General features: G+C 43.7%; 1 protein-coding gene across 1 annotated transcript; it reads right to left on the bottom strand.

Moving 5' to 3' along the window:
• Nucleotides 1-931: 931 nt before the first annotated feature.
• TAX1BP3 (Tax1 binding protein 3) lies at nt 932-27,936 on the bottom strand. Its single transcript, XM_075854388.1, has 4 exons — nt 27,819-27,936; nt 9,380-9,499; nt 5,983-6,060; nt 932-5,841 (listed from the first exon to the last, which is right to left on the bottom strand). The coding sequence occupies exons 1-4, from the start codon at nt 27,855-27,857 to the stop codon at nt 5,704-5,706; spliced, it is 375 nt and encodes a 124-aa protein (XP_075710503.1). The 5' UTR covers nt 27,858-27,936; the 3' UTR covers nt 932-5,703.

Here is a 27,936-nt window from a genome sequence, read left to right as displayed (position 1 = left end):
GAGCTCTAGTCCTCATATTTTAGCCACATTTAAAGCTATGACGTTGTATTACATACTTCCTTAAAGAGGCTCTGTCACCACGTCATAAGTGCCCCATCTCCTACATAATGTGTTCGGCGCTGTAATGTCGATAACGCAGTTTTTTTATTTTGAAAAACGATAATTTTTGAGGAAGTTCTGAGCAATTTTAGATTTATGCTAATTACTTTCTTAATGACCAAGTGGGCGTTGTAAAGAGGAGTGTATGACGCTGACCAATCAGCGTCATACACTTCTCTCCATTCATACTCAGCACAGCGTGATCATGCTGTCTGTCACATGCACCCACATTAAACTTTACTGAAGTGTCTTGACAGTGACTAGACATCACCTCCATCCAAGACATCACCTCGCGCGATCACGCTACTGCTGTCATTCATAGCGTGATGTCGCGAGATCAAGCTGTGCAGCGATTAAGTCCCACACAAACTTTACCGAAGTTTCGGGAGTGTGAATAGACATCGCGTCCTGGCTGGAGGTGACGTCTATTCACAGTCAAGATACTTCAGTAAAGTTAATGTGGGTGTATGTGACCGCACAGCATGATCTTGCTAGATCACGCTGTGCTGACTACATGAATAAAGAAGTGTATGACGCTGATTGGTCAGCGCCATACACTTCTCTTTACAACGCTCACTTGGTCAAAAGTTAAAACACGCCCAGTTGGGCATTAAAAAAAGTAATTAGCATAAGTCTAAAATTGCTCATAACTTCCTCAAAATTGATAGTTTTTCAAAATAAAAAACAGCATTATCTACATTACAGCGCCGATCAAACTATGTAGGAGATAGGGCACTTCTAATATGGTGACAGAGCCTCTTTAACAAGGAAAAAATTAGGGCTATGGATAATCCAACATAGGATTTAAAAAATACAACAAATACACAACACCTTTTAAAATCCAGTTTGTATTTTATTTGATGCTGGTGTATAAAACAGTAAAAAAAGCTACTACTTTCTGCCTAACACATTGTGAGTCTGGCACCTGTTTGGTCAGCTTTATGGAGTGCAAAATTAGTGCATTTAATAGTATCATCATTTACAGCGTCCCTTCATGAACAAGTGGCTTCATACTGCACAGTCTATACAAATAAAATATGGCAAACAGGCCGACTACAAAAACCATCAGTTGAACACAACAAATATGTCCTATGACAATAGAGAGGAGTCATTTTGCATTCATACAGTACGGGGCCTACTTTTTACTAGCGTATTTTTGCTCTGTATTCACAAGGACTATATCTACGTAACCTGATCATTGTATATATGTAACGGCGTACTTGTCTGCAAAGTATCTAAGGCCACATAAATGTATCAGAAGAACACAGCATGTGATTGGTTATATACAATCGTAAAGGAACAGTCCTACAAAACAGTGACATCTAGTTAGGAAGATTAAGCTGTAACCTGTATCTAATCTCAAGTCATACACATACAACTAAAGGGCAATACCACATTGTGGTGCAGTTGTCCTTAAAAGGGTACCACGATCTCACAAGTGACAGCGGGAGACAGGGCAGTTTCTCTGAAGTTGAGGCTGTAGCGTTACAGTTGCCTAGTCAGCCCGATTTATGCACCTGCCATGACTACATGGAGGCGCTCTTTCATTTACCCCTGTAGAAGGCACTTTATGCCTCATGTATCAAGATTCTCATAGAAAGTGTCCTTGCTGCTCGTGGCAACCGGTGTTCAAGTTTTATTTTATAAATGGCAATGGAGAAATGAATCCTGAATGCCAATTAATTACTTGCTACGGGTGACCAGGCCGCTTTTTCTATGAGAAGGTTTTGAGACATGGCTTTTGTGTTTAAGGTCCACTAACCAAGAATTAGAGGCACAGAGACTTTCATAAACATAAAAAAAAAAAAAAAAAAATTCACATTCAATGAAATCTGGTAAGTTACAAGAACAGGTCTTCAATTTATTAGCCATTTCAAGTTCTTGGTAACTTAACAGGGAAAGTAAACTTAACAACCAAGGCCCGTCAGACCAGTCACCTGTACTGTTAGAAGTTTCTTATAGGAAGAGCCTATTCCCACTGTGCAGTGTTTTTAATGTGAAGAATGAGAAAGAAACAACACTGTCTATACTATCTGTGAGTTGTGTGTGCTGAGAGTCTGGAGTATTTCTAGGAGATGCTGCTCCACACTGCATTGTAAAAACAGACATGGAAAAAAAAAACCACAAGCAGGAGGCAGAGGAGACAGGCTGAAGCTGCATCACATAGGAATACACAGACTCTGCAGTTAGGAGACAGAAGTTCAGTGTGATGAGTCTCCGCACCCTCTGCAAAGCCAGAAGCATCATGGGAAAGGTAGGCTGTATTAGGGAAACCATATTAGTGCTGAAGAAGAAACCAAGATGGCAGATAAACCATAAATGGCACATTATTCTTTATTATTAGCCTATCCTGCACTATATAACAAAACAAAACAGCCTTTGGGAAAGATTTTTTTGCAGACCCTGATTTTGCCATTATATATCTATATAGCTCCTGCAAGGGGCCAAAAAAAACGCAGTCCAAGACTACACTCACACTTCCTTATGAACATTGCGTGAGTATCGTATATTTCTTACCATAGAAATTGTCAGAGAAAAAAAAAAAAGTAAGCTTTCCTTTGGAAGGGGCTTCAGGATCCGATCCTGCTATTTGCAAGAAATATACAGCTTCCATATAGTGGGAGCGTATCATTGTTCAGAAACACAAGTGCAACCTTTGGCCTCATACACCCTGCCAAGCCTGGTGCATGGGGCCTGTATAGCGTCACATAGAGTACGTCTGGTTCCGTATTAAAGATCTGTAAGCACTCTTTTGCCCTAACAGCAAGGATTCTGGAAGGAATACATCCACAGTACAGAATGCAATGGAACATGCCACCCTTTGTTCCCATCACAGATCCTGCATCAGTCTGCAAGAAAAAAAAAAACACCTCAGTATTTCTCCATATGAAACCAGAGGTACAGTATGGGACATAGATTTATATGGTTGCCATATTACAAATTTATACCTAAAAGTTTTGAACTTGATCATCAAAGCAGATAGAGGAAACCACAGCTGAATTCCAGGCAGTGCTTGTTGACAGTCACCTCCATGCATGTAACTCGCAGAACAGCTGTGTACATTGGTCTCCATGTCCGCAGCTCACCGCCTCCTCAGCCCCTGACCATATGTTCAGGACCCTTGCTTTAAAGAGCAACTACTTTCATCAAACTTTTGGATAGGTCATAAAGACATCAGAAGTTTGGATTGGTGGGGTCTAGGTGCGGAGACTCCCGTTGTCGCTGAGGTGCTCAGTACAACCGCTTTGAACCTTCAGCTGAAGACAGTCTACATGGGCATGTCTTAAACCTCACAAGGAGCGCTGATCTCAGCCAAAAGTGCATAGTGCTCAGCTAAGCATTTCTGCACCTTAGTTTCATGGACAATGGGGGTCTCAGCAACCAGACCCCCACTGATCCAAACTTTTGATGTGTCTCTAGAACATATCAAAAGTTTGTTGAAAGTGCAATCAATCTATAGGCAACTAACAGTACAACTGAATAGTCTAATGGACCCTGGTTATTAAAAGTTATATTACCCTTTAGGGCACATTCACGCTGCATTTAATGTCTATGTTTGATTTGTAGATTACATCAGAAAGAAAAAAAATTAGGAAAACCTCACACACTTATGTCCTTTTTTGTAATAAAATCCACTTTCTTTGGCAGGAAACATACAGATCAAACAGACGTCAAATATAGCTGTGTGAATCCAGTACACGGAATAAAAATATTTATTATCCATATTTAAATGCCCTTATTAATTTCATACTGCAAATCTGAAACTGGTAAAATCTACATTTCCATTAGTGATTACAGGTTGCGATGACAAATCTAGAACAAAGTGTATAACACGACACTACAATTCGTACAATCTGATTAGTGTTAGTCTTTGGTATAAGTATTATTCTAGACAGTCCCTCGTGATAACATACAATACAATGAATAGTGGTTAACATTTAGCAGAAACAACAGCCATCACGGCCATTCATTTCTAGGTCCATTTTGTATCCTCCAGTTTCTAATATAATTGGTCCTTGGGGTGAAGTCAGAGTTCACGTTCATACATGATTGGTCAGCAGATGGGTGAGCAAGAGGGGGGGGGGGGGGGTAAAGTGTAATGTGTTTAATGTAGTGTGGTAGGTTTGTTACACATCCATATTGGCTGTAAAATGGAGGGTGGGGGGGGGTCCGACTATTTTCTGTAGGGTAGTACCAGGTAGGAATTTACCGATGCTATGTGCTAGTAGTATTTAAAAGGAAACCGGTCAGCAGTTTTGATGCCTCAAAGCTGCTGAAAGAGCGAGGCATTTGGAACTTACCTTTTTTCTCAGTCATGCAAGTTGAGTGACTGAGAAATCGATGTTTGATTCCCCCGACGCAGCGCTCACAAATGCCACTCTGTGCTCGGAGTGAGGGCCCTAGCGGCCAATCAGGAGACTGCTAGAACAGTCGCTCAGAGCAGAGGGGCGGGGCTTGCAGCATGCGGTGGCACTTGTGATGGGCACACTGGGTGAACTAAACATCGTTTTCTTGTTCATGCAACTTGCATGACAGACAACAGGTTTGTTATCACTCGGTCTAGATTTGAGGCCTCAAAGCTGCGGACAGGTTCCCCTTTAATTCTATTTTTCACCTTGGCGTGCAGTAAATGTGACAAAGCTGTAATCAGGATAGAATTAAAATAGGTCTTTGTAGTACCAGAATTAATAGAAGAAGCTTAAATATGACCTGTCCGCACTTCTGACATGCCTGTTTTTAGTAAATCCTTGTATTCTCCATGAAATAACAATTCTGGAACATGTACAGTGAAAGCTCACGCAAAAGATCACCTCTTTATCTGGAGTGGATTTCTCGTGACAGATTTTCCATTCCATCATATACTATGCATACTGGCTATGTTCTTCGAGAGGATGACCCCTCTAGGGGTTTCACTGTATTTACTAAAACAGGTGCAGACAGGTGCTCTTTAAAACATGACAGTAAAAAGGGACTTCAAAATGTTCATGAACAGAATGGAATGTGTTTAAAATGGCTCATTACCAAAAACAATAGCTTGCACCAACGTAAGATGACGGGGAGTTCCCAAAGGGGAAGCATTTTTACTATGCAGATTATATCACTTGTGAATCCTTTTAAAAATAGAATTGCACCACACCTTTGAGACTGAAGTGGCTTATCACAAAGACAGTAGCGGATATTTAAAAGGACAGAAATGTCAAAAGTGCGACCAATGGTGGACCAGCAGCTAGGCTCACGTTTCACTGTTCTCATTGGAGAGGTCCCTCGAATGGTCACTGTCCACTGAAATGAATAGGAGTTATAAAACCCAGCAGTACCCATCATACTAAAATAACAGTGATGATAGGTCAGCACTGCTTGTAAAAGCAATATACAGTGAAGTATATTGGATATGGTAGTGTGTGCAGCATCAGGTACATATCACTTGGCCAGAGGCAAACCAAAATACATGCGCTGCTGCTGAACCTGTCGGATCATGTTCTTTGGGGTGGTTATAGAATTGCGATGACAGCAACAACTCATGTATGTAAGATTGCCTCGCACATGTTCTTCAGGTTACCCTGCGTGCTAGACGATGGGAAGATCCATGTAGCAGTGCGATCTTTATGGTCTCATCGAGTGCCTCACAGCCTCCTGCAGGGATTTCCGAGTCACGAGAAGACGGACAACTTCCTCATTCTTCTTGGTGAGACGCTTTCGAGCCTGATCGTGTGTGACCATGGTCATGTCCCATCCATTCACCTGGAAGAGACAGATTGTTAGATTAGGTTTACCCATCCGAAAAAAGGTTTATCCAGACTGGAGCAAATACTGGTTTACAATGTCATGTGTAACCTCACCGGGCATGCTTGTCGAGGTGAAGCAGCAAAATGGTTTACCTACCTGCATGATTTTGTCTCCAGTTTGAAGTCCAGCCACCTCTGCAGGTCCTCCTTCACTTACTCTTGTGACGTAGATGCCCTGAAATTCAAAGCAGGTAGCCAATAGTTTAACTGAGCGAATCTGGATTGACCATTTGCTAGATTTGGTTTTCGCTGCTGTAGTGAGTTATCAAAGCAGCCTACCGTAGTGACCGGGTTTTCTGGCAATGAAGCATTTATATTGAGATCACACCATGGCATACGGTTTGTATTTTTATTTACCGAATTTAGTTAGAAAAACAGCAGCTTTAATCTAGAACATGTACATGCCGTTTTTATGGCATTGCAGTGCTGTGGCTTTCTGCTATAGTAATATCGGTATATGTGAAATGTACAATTCGCCATATTTTGCCTCTCAATTTACTCAACTACTAATGGATCCAGCAATTTGACAATCGAGCATCTTTTTAACAACACTGAAGGTCGCTTAGATTCCTAATATAACATTGCGATTGAAAAAACAGAAAATGTACAAACTAGGAAATACCTAATAATGACCCACAGCGAATCACAGGCTGTATGATGGAAGTCACAGCAGACACTGGCGGATATGAAACCCACTGTCAAAATAGTCATTACATGTAGTGCTGGGCAAAGTGCAGGCCTGCAGCCCATCATTAGATGCCACTTGCTGTTCAAGGGAACATTACTGTTAATATCAATATATTATGGAATTGCTATTTATTCACATGGTTCCAAATCAGAGCCTTGCCCCAACTCCTTGAAGGTTGTTGGGCCCCCTACAGCAATCCTGACTGCAGGCAGCCGGTCCTGGTTCCTCCCTCCTCGGTGCTAGGCCGGCGTCAGCACTGGTCATGCACCTCCCCTACCCCATATACTGCTGGAGATGCAAAACCTTATCTGTGTACACATCATGGGGAAACAGGGGGCATTGTATAAATTTACAGGTTGACCCTTGGGATATCTTACGGAGGTAAAGCTGCGTTTTGCCCAGTGCTATTCACTCTTGATAGAATTGTACAATTGTTTGTGTGATATTAAATACCGGACAAGCTTTATCGATGACGTTCGGCTAGTGTGGTTCGCTACGGACCGGCAGTTTGAGGAGTTTGTTCACTAGGTTAAAACAACCAACTCAATATAGAATTTACGGATAATTTTGGAGATTATGTAGAATTCCTAGATGTAAAAATAAAGGCTGATGAAAGTGGATTATATACCAGTGGTTTTAACAAACCAACAGCGACCAATGCACTCCTACATTGGAATAGTTTTCATCCGCCACATGTTAAGAGGTCACTTCCCTATCGTCAATTTTTAAGGCTAAAGAGAATCAATAGTAATCATGATACGTTCTTGGAACAGTCAATGGAACTTATAGATAGGTTAAGAGCTAAGGTGTATGGTGAAGAATTATTGTCCCAGGCCTTTGCTAAAGTGATCAATCAGGATAGAAACAGATTGATATTTAGGGAATGTTCACACGCTTAACAAAAAACGGCTGAAAATACAGAGCAGTTTTCAAGTGAAAACAGCCCCTAATTTTCAGCTGTTTTTTTAAGCAACTATTGTTTTTTGCCGCGTTTTTTATGGCCGTTTTTTGGAGCTGTTTTTCTATTGAGTCAATGAAAAACGGCTCCAAAAAACTCAAGTGACGTGAACTTCTTTTTACGCGTCGTTATTTGAAAATGAGGCGTAAAATAACACCCCGTCGGAACAGAACGCCGTATTTCGCATTGAAATCAATGGGCAGATGTTTGTAGGCGTCCTGCTTCGGATTTTTCAGCCATCATTCGGGGCATTTACGGCCCGAAAAACGTCTGAAAATAGCCCGTGTGAACATACCCTTAGTCATCGTAGTAGGTCAAAGAACACGCGGTTTGTGTTTTCCTTCCAATAAAGTCCCTTTGCGGGTCTCATGAAGAGCGCCATAAGGAAACATTGGCACATTATTAAGGCAGGTGAGGATTTGATAGAAAAGGCTTCTCAACCCCCTATAGTCTCATTTAGGAGATGTCAAAATTTACAAGAGGAGTTGGTTAGGGGGATATTCGGGGACAAAGGGGGGTGATTGGCTGCGAGAAGCTACCCCAGTAGGAAACCACAAGTGCAGGCATTGTCCTTATTGTAAGTACATGCATATTGGTAAAAAGGTGAGAGTTGGAGCTATGCAGCACGTCGTCTCGCAGCTTATCACCTCTAGGTCGGACTTTACGGTGTATGTCATTTTGTGCCCTTGTAGATTTTTCTATTTTGGTAAAACAATACGTCCGCTATTTAAACGGTTTCGTGAACATACGTAGTCGCTAGGTACAGGGAAGGGATCTCCAAAATTGATTAGTCTTGTAGGAGGGAGGTACATGGAGGACGACGACAAACCTAAATATATTCTTGCTGCAGGATTGCAACGTGTATTCAGTGGCAGTGGATTGCAACGCGATGGCAGTGACAGAAATGTCAAATTGCTGAGACGTGAAGCCAATTGAATTATTAGAACGGGTCTAAACTATAGGAATGACCTATCGCCATTTCTTAAAGGGAACCTGTCACCAGCATTTCACCTATTAAACCAGCAATACCTGGTGGTAGTGGGTGAAAAATCATTTCTATATCACCTATAATTGTCTTCATAGTCGGCTCTGTAGCTTTAGTATTCAGTTTTTTAGTGTTCCTGCGCCGTGCGCGAATGAGCAAAAGTCAAATCTTCATTCGAAAAGTCACATCTTCATTCCTCAAGTCTTTCCGCGTTTCCCCGGCCTCCTTACTTTTGATTGACAGCTCCTCGCCTTCCCCCAGCACACAACATCCTGCGCTTGTGCATTGATGTCCCCTTCTGGTGTGTGCGCACAAAGGGACACCGGATTATTATAATAAAAGGCGCAAAATGTTTGCAGACCATTATTTACAGTCGGAGGAGGAGTTTCGGAGAGGGGATAACGGCAATGAATTTTTGATAGCAGCCGCCAGTGAGGAATAAGTAAAGTTCAATAGGTGAAATGCTGGTGACAGGTTCCCTTTAAGTAATTCCATTTCATGGTATTTATATTTCTTTATACTCTATATCTTGTTTTTTTAATCGAACGTGTATTGGTTTGTAAATTGGGCCGACTGCTATGCGCACGTCTCCTGTTTTTAATCTGCTTCCGCACGAAGTAAAAAGCGGCGTTTGAAGGTCTGAAAGGGTGAGTGTCGTGCAGATTTCTCTTCACTTTGTTATTACATTTGGAGCTGACACTTTATACACACACACAGCTATCGGACTACAGATCCCAGCAGCACAGTGATCCACAGTACATTGCCACCCGTTTACTCTTATGTGTTTGGTGATTTATTTAACAGTCACCCCCTAAACCAAGTTTAGAGATGTTACAGTGCCATTTACAGTACAGGATCCCCACCTTATCTGTCTTGTCCTCCGAAAAGGGGTTCTGGTTAGGGTCTTGATCAATGCCACCTCCAATACTGAATCCCAGGATCAGGTTATCGCCTTGACGCAGCTTATGGATTTCAACTCTTTGCTTTAAAGAGAAGAGAAGAGGAAAAAGAACATTGGTACAGGATACAGCAGAGATTTCACAGCTGGATGGTGTCCGCACCTCTGTGCTGGTACGGTTTTATTTTGGGGACACTGGGATCTGGCCAAGCTCATTGGCTAATGTATTGTGCATTATGAGATGGGTGATCTCATATGCAGAGGAATGACAAGAGGGGTCTTGGTGACAAGTGCGAGACAAAGTGATTCCAAGTCTACGGAGCGAGTCTGCAAGCGGAAATAAAACCTTCAAAATCGGGGACAGTTCACATATTGCATTCCCACTTCATGTAGATATATATCAGGGGATGGCATAGCATAGAAATCTAGCAGATACTTACCCCCTAAAGTACCCCACGCTCCAGTGCTAAAGTCCCGTTCATTGCCACTCCGGTCCTGGAAGCTCCTGCAGCGGTCACGTGCTGTGCATTAGTCGTGTGACGCTGCGGCCAATTGCTTGTCTCATCAGTCACATGCGATTGATGGTGGAGCGACACGTGACCAATGAAGGGTAGATGAGCACTACAGGAGCTCCCGAGACTGGAGGGTCAGAAAACAGGATTTCAGCGCTAAAGCATGGGGCACTTCAGAGGGAGAGTATCTTCTGGGTTTTTTTTAATGTTATGCTGCCGATTTTAAAAAGTCCCGGATAAGGGTCCACTCACATAAACGTGGTCTTTCCGATAATCTGTTCCATTCAACCTTTCAGTCAGAGGAACGGAGAGCCAAACAGAAACTACTCCTTCCGTTTGCATTACCATTGATTTCAATGGTATTTTTTTTCCTTTCATTTGGTTTCAGTTTGACTCTGTTCTGCTAGGTTTCCGTATTTTTCAGCGAAACAATAATGTAGTGACTAGGCTATAGTTTCAGTGGAAAAAAAACAGAAAAAATAAAATAAAACATTGAAATCAAATGGTAATTTAAAGGGAAGTAGTAGTTTCCGTTTATCTGTTCCTCTGATGAAAAGGTTCAACAGAACAGGTGAACGGAAACACAACGTTGATGTGAATGGGCCCTAACTCCTTTAGCTTCCTTTTTTGCTCTTCCTATAAAAACAAACAAAAAAAACATATGCGCGATGTATGAAAGTAAACATATTGCTAAAAATGACAAACTATTATTAGTTAAACACACATGTCCGCAAACAAATGTGCCATCTATCGTAAAATGATCTGGGGGAGGGGGATCAATAGAGAATTAGAGAAGTGACTGAAGGTTCACATGCCTTGCCCTTGGATACCACAGATAAGCTCTGATGTCTGCTAAGGTAACCATGGGCAATGCAGATAAACAAATCCACCCAGACAATACACTTCTGAGTCACTTTATTCTCTCACACAAAGAAAACACTTTCTGCATTACCCAGAACCCACTTTAAAATGGGTGGTCTCAAGACATGGGACTCCCCTCTATAATAAAGAATCTTACACAGTGGCTCCCGCTCTGGTTGACCCTGTCCATCCATGTATTACATAGGCGGACAATTATTTGGATGACCGTCGTCCATTTTTCCTGCAGTATGCGGACACGGCCTCCCCTGGCGCAAACAGCTGATCGCCTAGATCTGCGGCGAACCAGCTTCTATTTAGAAGGGGATGGTCTTTGCGAGACAACCGCTTTAACACCACCATTGGTGAACATCCAATAATTTATTAAGCAATACTTAAGTAGCAATGTCCTAATGCACTTCATCTCACAAACATATCCTGTGCATCTGTTGGTAGAACAGTGACTGACATTCACAGGAGTTCTGTAATAATGTATAGAAGTTACAAAGTGTCACAAGGGCGAATGCTTTGTAATATGAATTGTTCTACAGACTTGCAGCGGATCGCACCTACAAGATTTATGGGGGAGCAAGGACCTGCCGGACTGGCCGCAGGCTCGTCCCTATGAGCTGCAGCACGGACGAGCCGGCTTCAGAAGAACTGAATACAGTGAAGGCAACCATGGAGGAATTTAAAGAGACACATATGGCACTTCCGCATCCAAATTCTGCCAGCCATGGTCACCAGCAGCGGCCACATACAGAAGGGAACAAATGGAGAGTTGGCCACACATTAGCATGGCTCTGTTCATTGAAGTTGATGGTAGTTACAGAAACATCAGAAGGCGCTTGCTGTCCGGTCAGTAAGCTATAGCAGAGTTTATCCAGAATGTGTCCAGTCTATGTGGTCATCTGTCCGTCAACAGCAGTACTAGTCTCTCTCCTATACAGGACACTAGGCGGGTTACTCTAAACGTACAACGACACAGCGTAACTAACTCTTATGTGGGCAAAAATAATATAGGACCAGTTTTCAGCCTCTGTGTGATAACAAAAAGGTTTCTATTCACCGACAGCAAGCATAACTTTGTTTGCAGGTACCAGGGCTCCATGACAATGGCCACAAGTTGCAACTATAACATTCCATTAGGTCACGGTGTACAGCGGAGAAGCAATTTTCAATATTATTGTAAAGTGGTCTTTCCATAAGCAGCAGTCAGCCCTACTCTCTTGTAAAGAAACCATGATTTTTGCCTGTAACAGCTGGAAGATAGCACAAGACAGCCAACATTGCCAGGTTGCAGGGGTTGTCTGAATTAGGGCCTGTTCACATCTGCGTTCAGCGTTTGTGTTGCTCTGATCCGACAGAGGAGAACAACGGAAATACCAGTAGCACCGATTCTGTTGCGTGACAGACACCATCGGCACCCATTGACTTTAATAGGTTCTGTCGGGTTTCCGTCATGGTGTCCGTTGTTTTAAGAGGAAAAAAAAAAAAAAAGGTATGCTGCGCTATTGTTTTTTGGCATTTTGGACCGGATTCTGTGACAAAGACCCCTAACGGAGTCTCCAACCCAGATGTGAACAGGCCCTTAGGCAACCATTTACATATGTTCTTTTAGAGCAGGGAAATGTAATAGAGGGAGATCCTTCATTCAGGACCCCCCCTATATTAGCCGAGAGGAGAGCTGCTGCAAAGAAAATAGGAATTAGACCTACCGGTAATTGTATTTCCAGGAATCCATCATGACAGCACCACAGGAGGTTGCCCTATTGACCTCTGTAGGGACAGGAAGACAGAGAGGTTAAAAGGCCCCTCCCACCACCCACTTGCCAGTGTTTTTCAATTACTACACCAGGATGGATGCAACCCTATTTTATTTCTAGGGATAATAACTGACATGTTAATTGCACAAATCAGAATTCAATAAGGGAGGGAATGTAAGGGTGCCGTCATGATGGATTCCTGGAAATATAATTACCGGTAGGTCTAATTCCTATTTTCCAGTACATCCCTCATGACAGCACCGCAGGAGCAATACCAGATTATAATGCTCAGGGCGGGACTACGGATTGGAGGACTTTCCGTCCAAAACTTAAATCCGTATCGGAAAGAACATCGAGCCTATAATGTTTGCAAAACGTATGATGGCTTGACCAAGTGGCAGCTCTGCAGATTTGGTCCATAGAGGCTTCTCTTCTTTCTGCCCAGGATGCCGAAACTGCCCTCGTTGAATGGGCTCTGATGCCTTATGGGGCACATAGTCCTTGGGACTTGTAGGCTTCTTGTATGGTAGTTTTTACCCATCTCGCTAGAGAGCCTTTTGAGGCTTTCTTTCCTCTATTCTTTCCCCCAAACAGGACAAATAGATTTTTATCTGGTCTCCAGGAGGAGGTTCTATCCAGATACTGAAGAATTGCTCGCCTGACATCCAGGCAATGGAATTTTTCTTCTTGTTGGTTTTTTGGATCTGGATAAAAAGGAAGGTAGAATTATTTCTTGTTCTCTATGGAAAGCAGTAGATACCTTTGGAATAAAGGAAGGATCCAGCTTTAGAATAATCTTATTCTCTTGTACTTTTAGGTACGGTTCTATGACTGACAGAGATTGGATTTCTCCAATCCTTCTTGCTGAAGTAATAGCGACTAAGAATGCAGCTTTTAGAGTTAAAAGGTGCATTCTAATTGTGTCGAGCGGCTCAAAGGGGGGCTCACAAAGAGTCGTTAACACCACATTCAAATCCCAGGTAGGAACTGATTTCTTTAGGGAAGGTTTCAGTTTAGAGACCGCTTGAGTGAATCTTCTGATCCACCGATGTTCAGCCAGGAGAGTGTTAAAATTTTTTCCTAAGGCTGAAATCTGTACTTTTAAGGTACTAGGGCTAAGCCCTTTTTTGAATCCAGATTGTAAAAAATCTAGGATTTTCGCGATGTTGGGAGAAAAGGGGTCTGGTCCTGGGTCTCCATACCAGGAACAGAATTTCTTCCAAATTTTTTGATAGATTTTTGAGGTAACTTCTTTATGACTTGATAAGATAGTTGAAATTACCTCATCTGACAGACCGTGGTTCCTCAAGATCTGCCTTTCAGGATCCAGGCTGACAATTTCAGAGTTTCTATTCCCTGAAAGAATAAGTGACCCTGGGAGAGAAGATTCTCCTTGACTGGGAGCATGATACGGTCTTCCAACGCTAGGTATTTTACGATTGGAAACCAACTTCTTTTTGGCCAATAGGGAAGAATAATGATGAGCTTTGTCAAATCTTCCTGGATTTTTCTTAACACCATTGGTATTAGAGGAAACGGAGGAAAGGCATAGGCCAGATTCATGCCCCAGGGTTGGGACAATGCATCTACTCCTAATGGGTTGTCTTTGAGATTTAGGGAGAAGGTCTCTACTTGGGAGTTTTTCCTCGTGGCAAACAGGTCTATTTGTGGATAACCCCATCTTCGGGTTAAGGACAGAAAGACTTCCCTGTTTAGGGACCATTCTCCAGGAACTCCCTTGTCTATGTTGTTTGTGCAGAGCCACCACAGGAGGGAGGATTTCACAGTCTCGGAAATTTGAATTCAGGGAGTTCTGTTTCCGATCCCACTGGGACAAGATCAGATTCTGTAAGGGTCTGGAGTGAAATGGACTCCATGGAATAGATTGGATGCAAGACGTCATCATTCCCAACATCCGCATACATTCCCTTATAGAACAGGCGTCTTTCCCCCAAAATTTCCTTACTTCTGCCAATAGGAGTATTTGTTTCTCTCTTGGGAGGAAGGAATGTTGGAGGGAGGAGTCTAGCAGTATTCCTAAGAAGTCCTTCTGTTTTTGGGGAGGAAGACTCGACTTCTGAAAGTTGATTATCCATCCCAATTCCTGTAGTAGGGAAAGAACCTGTGACCGATGACTGTCTAAGATAGACAGAGTATCTGCCGTCAACAAGAAGTCGTCTAGATATGGGATAATTACTATACCCTGACTTCTTACGAATGCCATGATCTCTGCCATAATTTTTGTAAAAATTGTGGGGGCGGAGGAAATGCCGAAAGGGAGGCAGACAAACTGGAAGTGGAGAATGGAAGGACCGTCCTGAATTGCGAATCTGAGGAATCTCTGGTAAGCGGGGTGGATAGGAACGTGATAATACGCATCCTTTAAATCGATCGTACACATTGATGCCTCTTCCCTTATTAGAGGAATAGTCGATCTGATAGACTCCATCTTGAATTTTCGATATTTCACCCACTTGTTTAGGACCTTCAGGTTGATTATTGTCCTGTAGGAACCGTTTGTTTTTTTGACTAAGAAGATTTTTGAATAGTGGCCTTTGCATATTTCGTTGTGGGGAACTGGAGAAATGGCTCTCAATTTGAGTAGTTTCTGGACGTCCTGGATAAGGATCTGATGAAGGTCTTTTGCTTGGTACTGGGTTATTAGAAAATTCTCTGGAGGAATGGAGGAAAATTCTATTTCATACCCTTCTTCTATGATCTTTAGAACCCAGGGGTTCTGGGTTATTCTCGACCATTTGGGATAAAATTGTAGGAGTCTTCCTCCTACGCTCTTGGAGTCATGGCTGAAATCAATTATTGGGGTTGAGATATCCTCGACCCCTTTTTCCTTTGGGGTAACTCCAGCGACCGGACTTCCCTTTCCCGCTGTAGTTCTGTAAGGTAGGATCCCTCTGTTGGCGAAACCTCCCAAACTGAGGGGGTTTTTTTGGTTTCTCTTCAGGAAACCCCTTTTTCCTATCTGCTGCATTCTCCAGCATGTTATCAAGGAGAGGACCGAACATCAGAGACCCTGTGAACGGGATAGAACATAATTTGTTCTTGGACTTCGTATCTCCTGACCACATTTTGAGCCATAATGCTCTTCTAGTAGCATTTGAGAGAGCCCCATTCCTGGCAGCAAATCTAATAGATTCCGCTGAATCGTCTACCAAGAATCCGGTTGCCATCTTTAGTAAGGGTAGAGATTCTAATAGATCTTGTCGTGATGTCTTCATCATCAAATGGGTCTCCAGCTGGTTTAACCATATAAACATTGCTCTTGCTACTGATGTGGCCGCGATATTAGTCGAGATCAAAGCAGAGGAAGATTCCCACGCTCTTTTTAGTAGCCCGTCTGTCTTTCGGTCCATGGCGTCCTTCAACTGCGAGGAATCTTCAAATGGGATTGCGTTTTTTTTTAGCAACCCTGGCTACTGGGACATCTACTTTTGGGATCTCATCCCAAGGTTTAGTGTCTTCTGGATCAAAGAGAAGTCTGTTTTTAAAATCTCTTGAAATGAAGAGCCTTTTTTCTGAATCTTCCCATTCAGTTGTCACCATTCTTTTGAGATTTTCGTTTACCGGAAAAACCTTTGTTTTCTTTTCCGTTAGACCTCCAAACATCTCATCCTGGATGGTATGTGGTTGGTCTTCTTCGGGAATATCCATGGTTTCCCGTATTGCCTGAATTAAGGTATCAGACATCTCAGAAGAGAAGAAACATTTTTTCTCTTGAGTGGAAGAAGTTGAAGGCAAGAGTTCCTCTCCTTGTTCTAACTCACCCTCCGATAGGTAATAACACTCCTGCTCCGAGTCAGACCCCTGAGAGGGAGGACAATATTTTTGATCCACTTCCATCCGTGGTCTTTTTGCCCGGGAGTGAGAGGGAGTTTCTTGAAGAGGGGCGAGGGAGGCTACTGACTGACTCACTTCTTAACGAATCATAGCCCTAAGTTCAGACATGAACGTTGGTTGTTCCTCTTTTAGTATTTTTGCAATACAATCCTGACACAATTGTTTCCTATGTGACTGGCAATTTTTTTGCACAAGTCGCACATTTTTTAACCTTCTTTTTATCAGTTTGTCTCTGAGAGGAATCTTTATCCTAGAGAAAACAGAAGGTAGGTAAAGTATGGTGTGCATACATAAGGAGTCATAACCCTTACCCCAAGGGTGAGACTCACGTGACCCTGGGACATATCTGGAGTTCCGTCAGGACGAGGAAGTTCCATACTGCGACAGGTAACAGGCAATGCAATATGCAATCCACAAAAATAATCCAAGTTAGAGTAATCAGCTCTAACTACATACCTGTGCGTGTCCCTTTAAATGCGGGCGTTTTGAATTTCCCGCCTTCCAAGATGGCCGCGGACCGGAAGTAGCCCGACGTCCGGTCAGCTATTCGTTGTGGCTTTCTTTCCTTTAGAGTGCAGCCGCCACAGCCGGCGACTGAGACTTGCTATGCGGCGCAGCGAGGATCCCTGCCGGTGCGTCCAAACTTATGGAGCTGCCGGTCCCCGCCTGGTCCGCGGCCAGGCTGAAGCCTGCTTGGGAATCCCCAGCCCCCACACACTACCCGAACCCTGCCTAGGATTCCTCCGGTAGGTGTATTAGGGTGGGAGCTAAGGGACCTCTCATTCGAGGGGTGTTAGCCTGGGCTTTAGGGGGAAGAGAAGGGGGAGTGCACGGACCCCCCGATCTTGCCCCCTGCCCGCGTTTTTTCCTGCAGTAACACAGGAGCGACGTCTCTCTGCTCCTGACCCTGTGGGGACAGGAAGAATACTGGCAAGTGGGTGGTGGGAGGGGCCTTTTAACCTCTCTGTCTTCCTGTCCCTACAGAGGTCAATAGGGCAACCTCCTGTGGTGCTGTCATGAGGGATGTACTGGAAACAATATTTCTCTGGAGGATCCTTCAGACGCTCATGTATTATATACACTCCTCAATATTGAAATTGCAAAACTAAGAAGGGCAAGCCGTAAGGTTATGCAAAATCGAGTAGCAGGAGTCGTTAAAGGGAATGTGTCGCCAGAAAAACATGTTTTTTTTTTTAAAAATTAAACATTTAGTGTGTGGGTGATTAAACATTGTTCAAATTTTTTTTATTTTTTTCGCGAGTCAGGAAATATTATAAATTTTTTCTAATTTATAATACTACCCATTTTTGGTCACTAGATGGAGCTAGTTCCCAAAATTGCAGCATTGCAACATTGGGTTAAAAGCCCTCGCTCTAGTGAGCTCTCAGCATCCCCCCCTCCTTTATCCTGGCTAGTGCCGGGATAAACGAGGGGTTTGAAAGGTTTAACCTCCTACACTGTGTGTCGCCATTTTTTGAGGTAACCCACAGTGTAGTAGGTTTACATACAGTAGTAAACACACACAAACACTAACATACATTGAAATCTCTTACCTGCTCCTGCCGCCGCGGCTCCCTCCGGCCCGTCCGCTCCCTTTGCTGCCACTGTTCCATGTGCACTTGTCCGGAAGCCGCGACCGGAAGTAGTAATATTACTGTCCGGCCGCGACTTCCGGTCCACAGGAAAATGGCGCCGGACGGCGCCAATTTCGAATAGGACTGTGTGGGAGCGGCGCATGCGCAGTTCCCACACAGACGCCGTACACGGCAGTCAATGGGACGGGAGCCGTTCGTCGTCCCTATGGGACTGTGGCTGCCGTATTCCATGTCTGTGTGTGTCGTTAATCGACACACACAGAAATGGAACAAAAAATGGCAGCCCCCATAGGGAAGAAAAAGTGTAAAAATAAGAAAAAGTAAAACACAAACACACAAATGAATATAAACGTTTTTAATAAAGCACTAACATCTTTAACATATAAAAAAATAATTTGTGATGACACTGTTTCTTTAAGATCTGCAAATGATCAACTTTTCAATCACCTAGTTCGAATCTGTGGCACAAGGAAGGGCATAAAATGTGCCAGTTATCGTAAAACGGAGGACAGAATCCTTGAACGGGGAGATCTTGGTTTATCACAACGGCAGATTGCTACGTGCCTAGGCCAAGATGACGGCACTGTTCAACGTTGTGTGTCCTGCAGGTTGGGAGAACAACGAACAGGAACGAAAGCAAGAGGTGCGTAGGGGCAAATCTCTGCGCGGACGGATCATCTGATTGGAAGAATGGCGCATAGCGATAGTGGACGTCACATCCCAAGCCTAGGGCGGCAACCAGTGTCGACACACGACATTGGGCTACAAGCCAGATGTCCAGCTACAGGTTTTCCATTGACCACACGCCACCGCTCTTGTATCGGAGATTGGTATGGAGACCACGTGGACAATGCCATGAAGAAGCCTTCACAAGGGAAAGTCACACTGGTCCTACTCTTGGGATTATGGTGTGGGGTGACAATGTACGGTAGATGGACCCCTCTAGTCTTTATTTCAGGTACACTAACAGCTCAGTCGTGGAAAATTTTTACGACCATTTCTTCAGTGTCCCAGAAACAGTTTTTCAAAAGGACAACACCAGGCCGTATGTTGCTCGTGCTACTGTGAGTAGCATGCGTGGCCTAAACGTGCTACCATGGTCTGCAGCATCTCCCATGGAGCACATCTGGGACGTCATTGGTCAGCAATTGCAAAGGGAGCTGCCAACAGCCAATCTTGATGATGTGTGTGCCCAAGTGCATTCAATGTGGCATAACATTCCTCAGACAACCATTAATAACCTCATTGATAGCATGCCAAGGCGTGTAAGTGCGTGTATTTCTGCGCATGGATCTCACACTCTATACTGAATAAATCAAGAGGTTTGCAATATGTTGTTACCATTTTTTCATTATTTGCATATCATCAACAGGTCTATCGATCCTGTGATTTCCACAATTCTAAAACTTTGTAATGTCAATGTTGGGAAGTGTATAAAACAGTCGTGTGGAGTCTGACAGATCTGGAGCGGATCACTGCAGCACTTCTCCACTCTCCCAGCTTATTCGCATACATTATAGGTATTATTTGCATCATGGAATGACTCCTTAATACAGAATTACTAAGTGACACTCATTGTTCTACCAGCTGTGATATTCAATACATACATACACAATTTTTATTTTATTTTTAAACAAACAAAACACAATCTGCGGATTTTTGACAAACCTAAATGACGAATGGCAGCCCCTACACGATGAATCACGCTCGATCTCTCACTGTATTTACAAGAAGCCATACTTTACGGGATAACTTGGGAAGCAATTGTAGGGAGAGGCAGGAAAAGATCACAACTGTTCTAACATGTCAAACGCTATATAAATGCTGCTGTCAAAGTCTCAGGATGACTCAGGGAGGAAGTGACTGACTCAGGAATGCAGCCGCGATAGGAACGTCAAACACACCTCGGCTATCACCAGTTTCCACTTTGGTTGTGTGATATCTTGTAAACCACTTAGGCTACATTCGCACAAGCGTATCAGATTCACGAGCGTGTGAATGGTCCTATTGAAATCAGTGGGTCCGTGCGCTGCACGTGATTTCCATGCGCAACACACGTTATTCACGTTCATGTGAATGGGCCCTAAAGGTCCATTCACATGTTAAAAACCACATTACGAAACCGAACGCGATTTTGATGCTTAATATACAAGTCCCGTCCCCCAAGCTTAGTGTTTAGAATCTGAATATATTCACACAGTTCAGCATCATTTGTCAAAGGGGTTCACGGATGACAGACTCTTAGGACATGTAATTTGGTGGGCGTCCCCTTCCTCATTTTTAATGAGGTGGTAAAGCATTCATGTAATGTATGGACAGAAACCCGAAAGGTTTCCATAACTCCTGACTACATGGATAGTTAATGCAACAATGTATGTAAACTTTATATAGAACCAATGTCTTCCCAAGCACCACAGAATAAAAAAAAATAATAAATTACTAAATGTGGAAAACAAACGTGGCGAACTAAATATTGCTTGGAAACTTGATAAAAGTTCTTAAGACAATTGTAAGAAATTAGTCCAATTCAGAGAGAGGATTCCAGGGTATTAGAGCAGCACAGAGGAAGTCTTGGAGAGTGTAAAGCACTAGAGTCACAGGAAGGCCCCAGGCACACAAGCGTATTTCTCATCCATCCGTAAATACTGTCCGTCTATACGGGTCCATAGTAATTTATAGACATCCGTAAATCATCCACATATATACGGAACGGTGTCCGTAAATGCGGTCTGTAGTGCATCGGTAATTACGGCTCCACAAAAAAAAAGAAAAAGGGAGGAATCTTGGCTAATCTCCTTGCGTCGCATAGCAACATGTCCGTAATTATTTTAAAAGTTATGAGCTTTTTTCTAAATATGCAGATGAGCCTATACTAGACAAGTGGGAGGTAACAGCAGTGATTCTCCTGAGGTGGAGCCTCCTCACAGCCTCTGACGCTGTCCTATCAGCATGAAGCTGCTACACACAGTGTGAGAGACTGAGGCTGGAGGGAAGGGGGATCACTTCAAACAGCCATATCTCCGGCTGTGGACCACCTAGAACAGCGGTTCTGGTGGCATATGAAAGATGAGATTATAATCTTTCATATGGCAGTTCTGGCTCTGAAACAACCGGAATAATCACCAGTTGAAAACACAGTCAGGAATGGAAGCTGTATACTATATGATCACGCTGTATTGCGGAGCTGTATGCCGATTGGACAGTGTCCTACAGAAAACATTACACCGTCCAGAGAGAAAAGAAAGGTCGCCTCCTATTTGGCTATTAGAGACACATTAGCATACTTAGAAAAATGCTCAGAACTTTGCAAATAATAAACGTTTTTGAAGAAAAAAAATAAAAATACACTGTAGTTATCAGCATCATAGCGCCAATTAGATTAGTTAGGAGATTAGAGAATTAATAAACTAGTTAAAGATAGTCTTTAGCTGCATTGGCTTTCTAAATCCTGTGACTTGTCCTCTCTTGCTTTAACGAGTCAGCTAAATTCTTAAAGAAAAATTCCCCTTCTTCCAGTCATTAAAAAAATTTCCACATCTCCGGGATATGCTTTCAATATGTGTGGATAGGACCACTGGGACCTGCGCCAATGACATAAACAAAGTCTCTACAGCTTCTCTCTGAGACAGTGCCACTTTCATCCAGTTGCTGTGTCTGGTATTACATCGCAGCCTCCATCAGTAGACTACCATTGGCAATCCACCTCACTGATCACACATTGCTGGCATATCCCTGGGAGAAATGGCCCCTTTTAGGCCTCATTTAAACGAGCGTGTGCGTTTTGCGCGCGCAAAAAACACAGCGTTCTGCGTACGCAAAAGGCACTTGACAGCTCCGTGTGTCATCCGTGTATGATGCGCGGCTGGGTGATTTTCGTGCAGTCGCCATCATAGAGATGATTCTAGCCGACGTCAGTCACTGTCCATGGTGCTGACAGAGTTAACTGATCGGCAGTAACTCTTTCAGCACCCTCGACAGTGCATTCCGATCACCATATCGAGTAACCTGTTTAAAAAAAAAAAAAAAGAGGTTCGTACTTACCGAGAACTTCCCGGCCGTTGCCTTGGTGACGCGCCTCTCTTGACATCTGGCCCCACCTCCCTGGATGACGCGGCAGTCCATGTGACCGCTGCAGCCTGTGCTTGGCTTGTGATTGGCTGCAGCTGTCACTTGGACTGAATTGTCATCCCGGGAGGTCAGACTGGAGGAAGAAGCCGGGAGTTATCGGTAAGTCCGAACTTTTTCTTTTTTTTTTACACGTTCACGTATATTGGAATCGGAAGTCACTGTCCAGGGTGCTGAACCAGTTTAACTCTTTCAGCACCCTGCACAGTGACTGTCTCCTGCCGGTTTCGGTCAAAACGAGTTCGGCCGAACCCGGTAAAGTTCGGTTCGCTCATGTCTAGGACACTCCGTTCGGATGTTTGTAAACAGAAAAGCACGTGGTGCTTTTCTGTTTACATTCAGTTTGACAGCTCTTGCGCGAATCACGCAGTTCGCACGGAAGTGCTTCCGTGCGACCTTCGTGGTTTTCACACACCCATTGACTTCAATGGGTGCGTGATGCGCGAAAAACGCACGATTATAGAACATGTCGTGAGTTTTACGCAACGCACTCGTGCTGCGCAAAATTCACGCATTGTCTGCACTGCCTCATAGAGTAATATAGGTGCGTACGACTCGCGTGAAAAGCACGCGCGTCACACGCGCGTATATTACGCTCGTGTAAATGAGGCCTTAAGGTAAGTTGGTTGTAGTTAATGCAAAAGAACAAGAGAAGAACCCAAATTAAAGAATTACAATTTGCAAAAAAAAATAAAACAGAACAAGTATATACAGCAAATCATCCCAAATGTTACGTTTATGGGTTCTTTATAACAGATCTGAAAATGTAAAGATATCAGCCACCAACAACACAAAGTCCTAGTATTCCTTCGGGCATCATACCAAATATTTCACTGTCTTCTAACAAAGATCCACTATCCAAAACGGTTAACGCAGCGGCCTGAACTTGTAGCCTTGTGTTTTATTTAGCATTCCCCTTGAAGACATCCATGAGTGCTTACTGCATATCTGCAAGATTTTATTTTTAGATCTATAAAACGTAGACAAAGAGGAGTGCATAACAATTCTCGATAGACCCCCCCAGGCCATTTTCAGGTGACGCCTCGGACCAAGGTCCTGTTTGTGATGTCTGTTTAAAATGTGTATGCCAGGAAAGCACCCGTGTCCATAGAGTTAAATTAGCCCGATGGAGGCCAAAGGAGCGTACTCCGTCGGGCCGGTGTACGTTAGCATGCTGTAGCAAGTACAATAGGGTAGTAGACTACTAGGCCACACTATACAATACAACGGAATCCCGTAAAGAAATTTCTACTGTGCAAAATACTTTTTTTCACATGGATGCCTATGGGCGACGTAGCTTTTTAGGACATATAAATTAAATTGATGCCATAATAGTGTGTGTGTGACAGGTGCCACTGTTAGGCATTCTTCACAGTCTCAGTTTAATGTATGTCAGAGGCTTTTCCCAGTGTATATACTAAACATATGGCCAGAAATGTAATGTGAATGGCGCCTTAACCCATTTGGTGACCGCCCATAGGTGTTTTTACGGCAGCCACTAATGGGATTATTCCGATGCAGTAGCCATTTTATAGCTCTGCATCGGAATAAACAAACACTGCCGGTAGCAGGTAAATCTCCAGTAGTCTGCCCGAGTGGCCGGGATCTATATCAATATCGAACCTACTCATTTAACCCCAATAGCGAGCGCTGCATCTCAGTGGTTTTAGAGGGAGGGGACTACCTCTCCCACCCCACGAGGCGATCGCAGGGTACCGGTGGCTTCTATGGCAGCCGGGGGCCTAACAAATAACCCCAGGTCTGCCTCTAGTTGATGACCTGACAGCTGCCTGTCCGTAATACACAGCAAAACAGAAGTATTGCAGTGTATTAAAAAAAAAAGACAACTTGTCCCGCAAAAAACAAGACCTTATACAGCTATGTCGATGCAAAAACAAAGAAGTTATAGCTCTTCGAATTCCACGTGTTTTGCCTGTGGCCATTTAATCTAACGCAAGAGCCATAAACACAAAATGCAGCGGAAAAACACTCAGAAACTACTGCACAGGTTTTTTTCCACTTCACATTGATTTCAATGGGAGGTCAAAAGCGGAAACAGCTTCAAGGAAGAACATGACGCTTTTCTTTCTTGCGAGTGGCCAAAATCAATGGGTGGCGATTTAAAGAGGCTCTGTCACCACATTATAAGTGGCCTATATTGTACATAATGTGATTGGCGCTGTAATGTAGGTGACAGCAGTGTTTTTTATTTAGAAAAACAATCATTTTTGATGGAGTTATGACCTATATTAGCTTTATGCTAATGAGATTCTTAATGGACAACTGGACGTGTTTTACTTTTGACCAAGTGGGCGTTGTACAGAGGAGTGTATGACGCTGACTAATCAGCGTCATACACTTCTCTCCATTCATTTACACAGCAGATAGTGATATCCTTCTGTGCAGCCACATACACACTATAACGTTACTGCAGTGTCCTGACAGTGAATATACATTACCTCCAGCCAGGACGTGATGAGTATTCAGAATCCTGTCACTTCTCTGCACATCTCTGTGGTTTACGCCTCTGACCTACCATTGACATCAATGGGAGGCAGAGAAAGCGTATTTCGTGGCGTTTTATGCCCGCGGCGCTCAATGGCTGTGGGTGAAAGACGCTACGAATAACGCAGTGAAAAACGGCGTGCAGGCAGAGGAAAATCTGCCTCAAAATTCCAAACGGAAATTTGAGGCAGATTTTCCTCCTGCAAAAAAAAAAATCCATGTGAAGCCAGCCTAAGGGTATGTGCACACGACAACGCCAAATACGCCTGAAATTACGGAGCTGTTTTCAGGAGAGAACAGCTCCAGAATTTCAGAAGTTTTTACAAGTGCAGGCTTTTTTCGCGGCGTCTTTTAACGGACATAATTGGAGCTAGTTTTCATTGGAGTCAATGAAAAACCGCTCCAATTACGTCCCAAGAAGTGTCCTGCACTTCTTTGACGCGGCCGTAATTTTACGCGCCGTCTTTTTGACAGCGACGCGTAAAATGACAGCTCGTCTGCACAGAACATCGTAAGACCCATTGCAAGCAATGGGCGGATGCTTGCCGACGTATTGGAACCGTGTTTTCAGGCGCAATTCGAGGCGTAAAACGCCTCTATACAAAGGAGGTTGTGTGCACATACCCCAAGACTGTGCTGACAGCTTTAATAGACGCCAGCACAGTCCAAGTGAATGGACCGGGCAGGCAGAGCTGGTGCCGTGCTGTTCTGGACCCCTCTATTAGACAGAAATGAGAGGTGATGGAAGGAATGGCTCCAACTCAGACAGCCTCAGGGATGACTAGGTATTACGTAGTCAACCATACACTTAGGCCTCATGCCCACTTCAGTTATTTCCTTCAGGGTGTTATCTGTTGTTTTAACGGATAGCACACAACATTCATTTCAATGGTGCCATGCACACTACCGTTGTTTTAACGGAACCGTGTGGCCGTTCCGACAAAATTAGAACAGGTCCGTTTTTGACGGAATAGTCTCGGCCAATTCATTCATTTGGTCCGATAAACCAGCCATCCGTGTGCGGTCCATGTTTCACGGATCCGTCATTAGCAGCCGTACAACGGGCTACGGATGTGTGCATGAGGCCTTAAATGGGTGCCAAGTAATACAATAATATTGTATGGTAAGGTATGATCCAGCACTTCATGAAGAAATCTCAGGACTTTATTATACAAACAGAAAAAATCCACCCAGCACAAAGTCAAAGGACCAGTACGCGGGGAAAATGTGTGGCTGTCCGCAGCTTTCCCTAAAAAGAACAGATTTCTGGGGAACCCACAGCGATCAGTATTTTTATGTTAGAAAAGATAAAAGTAGATCTCATGTGAATGGCTGGCAGCGATCTCCCTCAATCTTCCCATAGACATGCACGCTAAGCTCGGCAGAGCATGCATGTTTATTCAAGAGGAGACAAGCCGCTCCCATACACCTCTCACATCGGTTTACCACCTGGCCCAACAAAGGATCGGACAGGGTGAAATCCAACATGTCTGATTGTCATTTCATCCCCCACGTCCGATTTTGCAGAGCAGCTGGATGTCCCCATACACATTAGATAGTTAATCTAAAATGTATGGTGGTTTACCTGGAGAGAGCGGATCATTTCTTTCTGGGCATAACAAAAGTCACACGTGCCCAACAGGCGGTCAGCGAGGATTAGAGTCCGTTCCCACAGACAGGAGATGCTGACGAGTTTCTGCAGCAGAATTGAAAAAAAAATAAAAATACTGCAGGTAAATCAGTTACAGAAATCTGCAGCAAACAGTGCGTTTTTTTTGCTGCACGTATTTCTGTGGAAACGCAGGGGATTTTCCGCAACAGATTTTACTGGGGATTTAGTGTTAATTATAGCAAACTTTGTGTGCACCTGCGGATTTCCAGCGGTTTTTACTGCTTTTTTACGCTGCAGAATCACTGTACAAACCGCAACACAATTTGCAATTTTTTTTAGTACGGAATTTCTGCTCCCCATTGAGTCTATGGGCCAAACACGCAGCATCTCCGCTCAGAATACGCAGCATGAACGGACATGCTGCTTAGTTTAAAGAAACACGGCAGAACGCTTCCCGCGCAAATTTTCTGTGATTTATTTCTGCAGCGTGTGGCTAATATTTGCAAAATTTCATCCACTTTGCTGCTGCTGTAAATGCTGTGGAATATGCGCACACAATTCCGTAGCGTTTATACTACGTGGGAACCCCGTCTTTCAGATCCTCCTGTATTCTCAAAGAAAAGAGAAGCCATACGTGAGATTTTTTTACATATTATAAATCTCCCCCATCAGACGAGCTCCGCACTGTCCCCCTGGAACTACAATACAGTGTGGCCATTGTGGAATATATGGCGCACGCTACTGGCGGAGAAAAAGTTTGGAAATTATTTAAATGGATTGCAACTGGAAAGCGTCGCCCACAATCCAAAACTAAGTCTAAAAACAATAAACAAAGTTGGCGAGCCCGATAAACATGGTGTCCATCCGAAAGGTCATTTTTTTCCAATACAATTATTACACGAGAGAGCAATCTACACGTCGTGGAAACGAGCGCCGATCAACGAGACAGCTCGATCAAAGAGACAGCTCGATCAATGAAGGTCGTTGATCGGCACTCGTTTGCTCCTTTCACAAGGACCTGGTATAGTAACAAGCACTCGTTACTACGATCGCTCGTCCCTATACGATTATACAGGGCAATTATAGGGAAGGAGCTTCCGGTGAACGCTCGTTTGCCCGATAATCGGCCAGCGTGAAAGGGCTTTTAGCAGCTAGACGCAGAATTTTTTGCAACTTTTTTTTTTCCCCACAACGTAACATCACAATGGAAAAAAGGACGATAGATCGAAAGTCATGGGACTTTATAAAAATGCAACTATGATCGGTCGGACTGCTAAATACCTGTCACAATAAAGAGTTTGCAATTAGCAGCCAATCAGCATTCTGGAAAAGTTTTTTTTTTTTTTTTTTTTAAAGTTGACAGTATTGGATCACTTTGACAACACTAATGGGGGTCGGGTCACTTTAAGGCTATGGAGCGCCCTTATAGCCGCGCTTGTAACAGGCTGGTCAGGAAGCTGAGGCGCTGGCTGCAGGCGAGTTCAGTCATAAGTCACCCAACAACTTGTTACAAGACTCTCCTGCTCCATATGGGAACTAAACTACAGTGTGAACATAGCAGCAAGGAAAAACTCACCACAACGGCAGTGACCGGCTGTCCCGGAATAAACGACATCCCTGCGACTGCTCCACAACTCTCCGCCACCGCCCGCAACTGGACAAAGCGGTCCGGGCCTCACACACGCCCAGCTCAT

The sequence above is a fragment of the Rhinoderma darwinii genome, chromosome 2, assembly GCF_050947455.1.
Source record: "Rhinoderma darwinii isolate aRhiDar2 chromosome 2, aRhiDar2.hap1, whole genome shotgun sequence".
NCBI lineage: Eukaryota > Metazoa > Chordata > Amphibia > Anura > Rhinodermatidae > Rhinoderma > Rhinoderma darwinii.
Note: the sequence above shows the minus strand (reverse complement) of the source record. Positions and strands in the feature narration are given on the sequence as shown.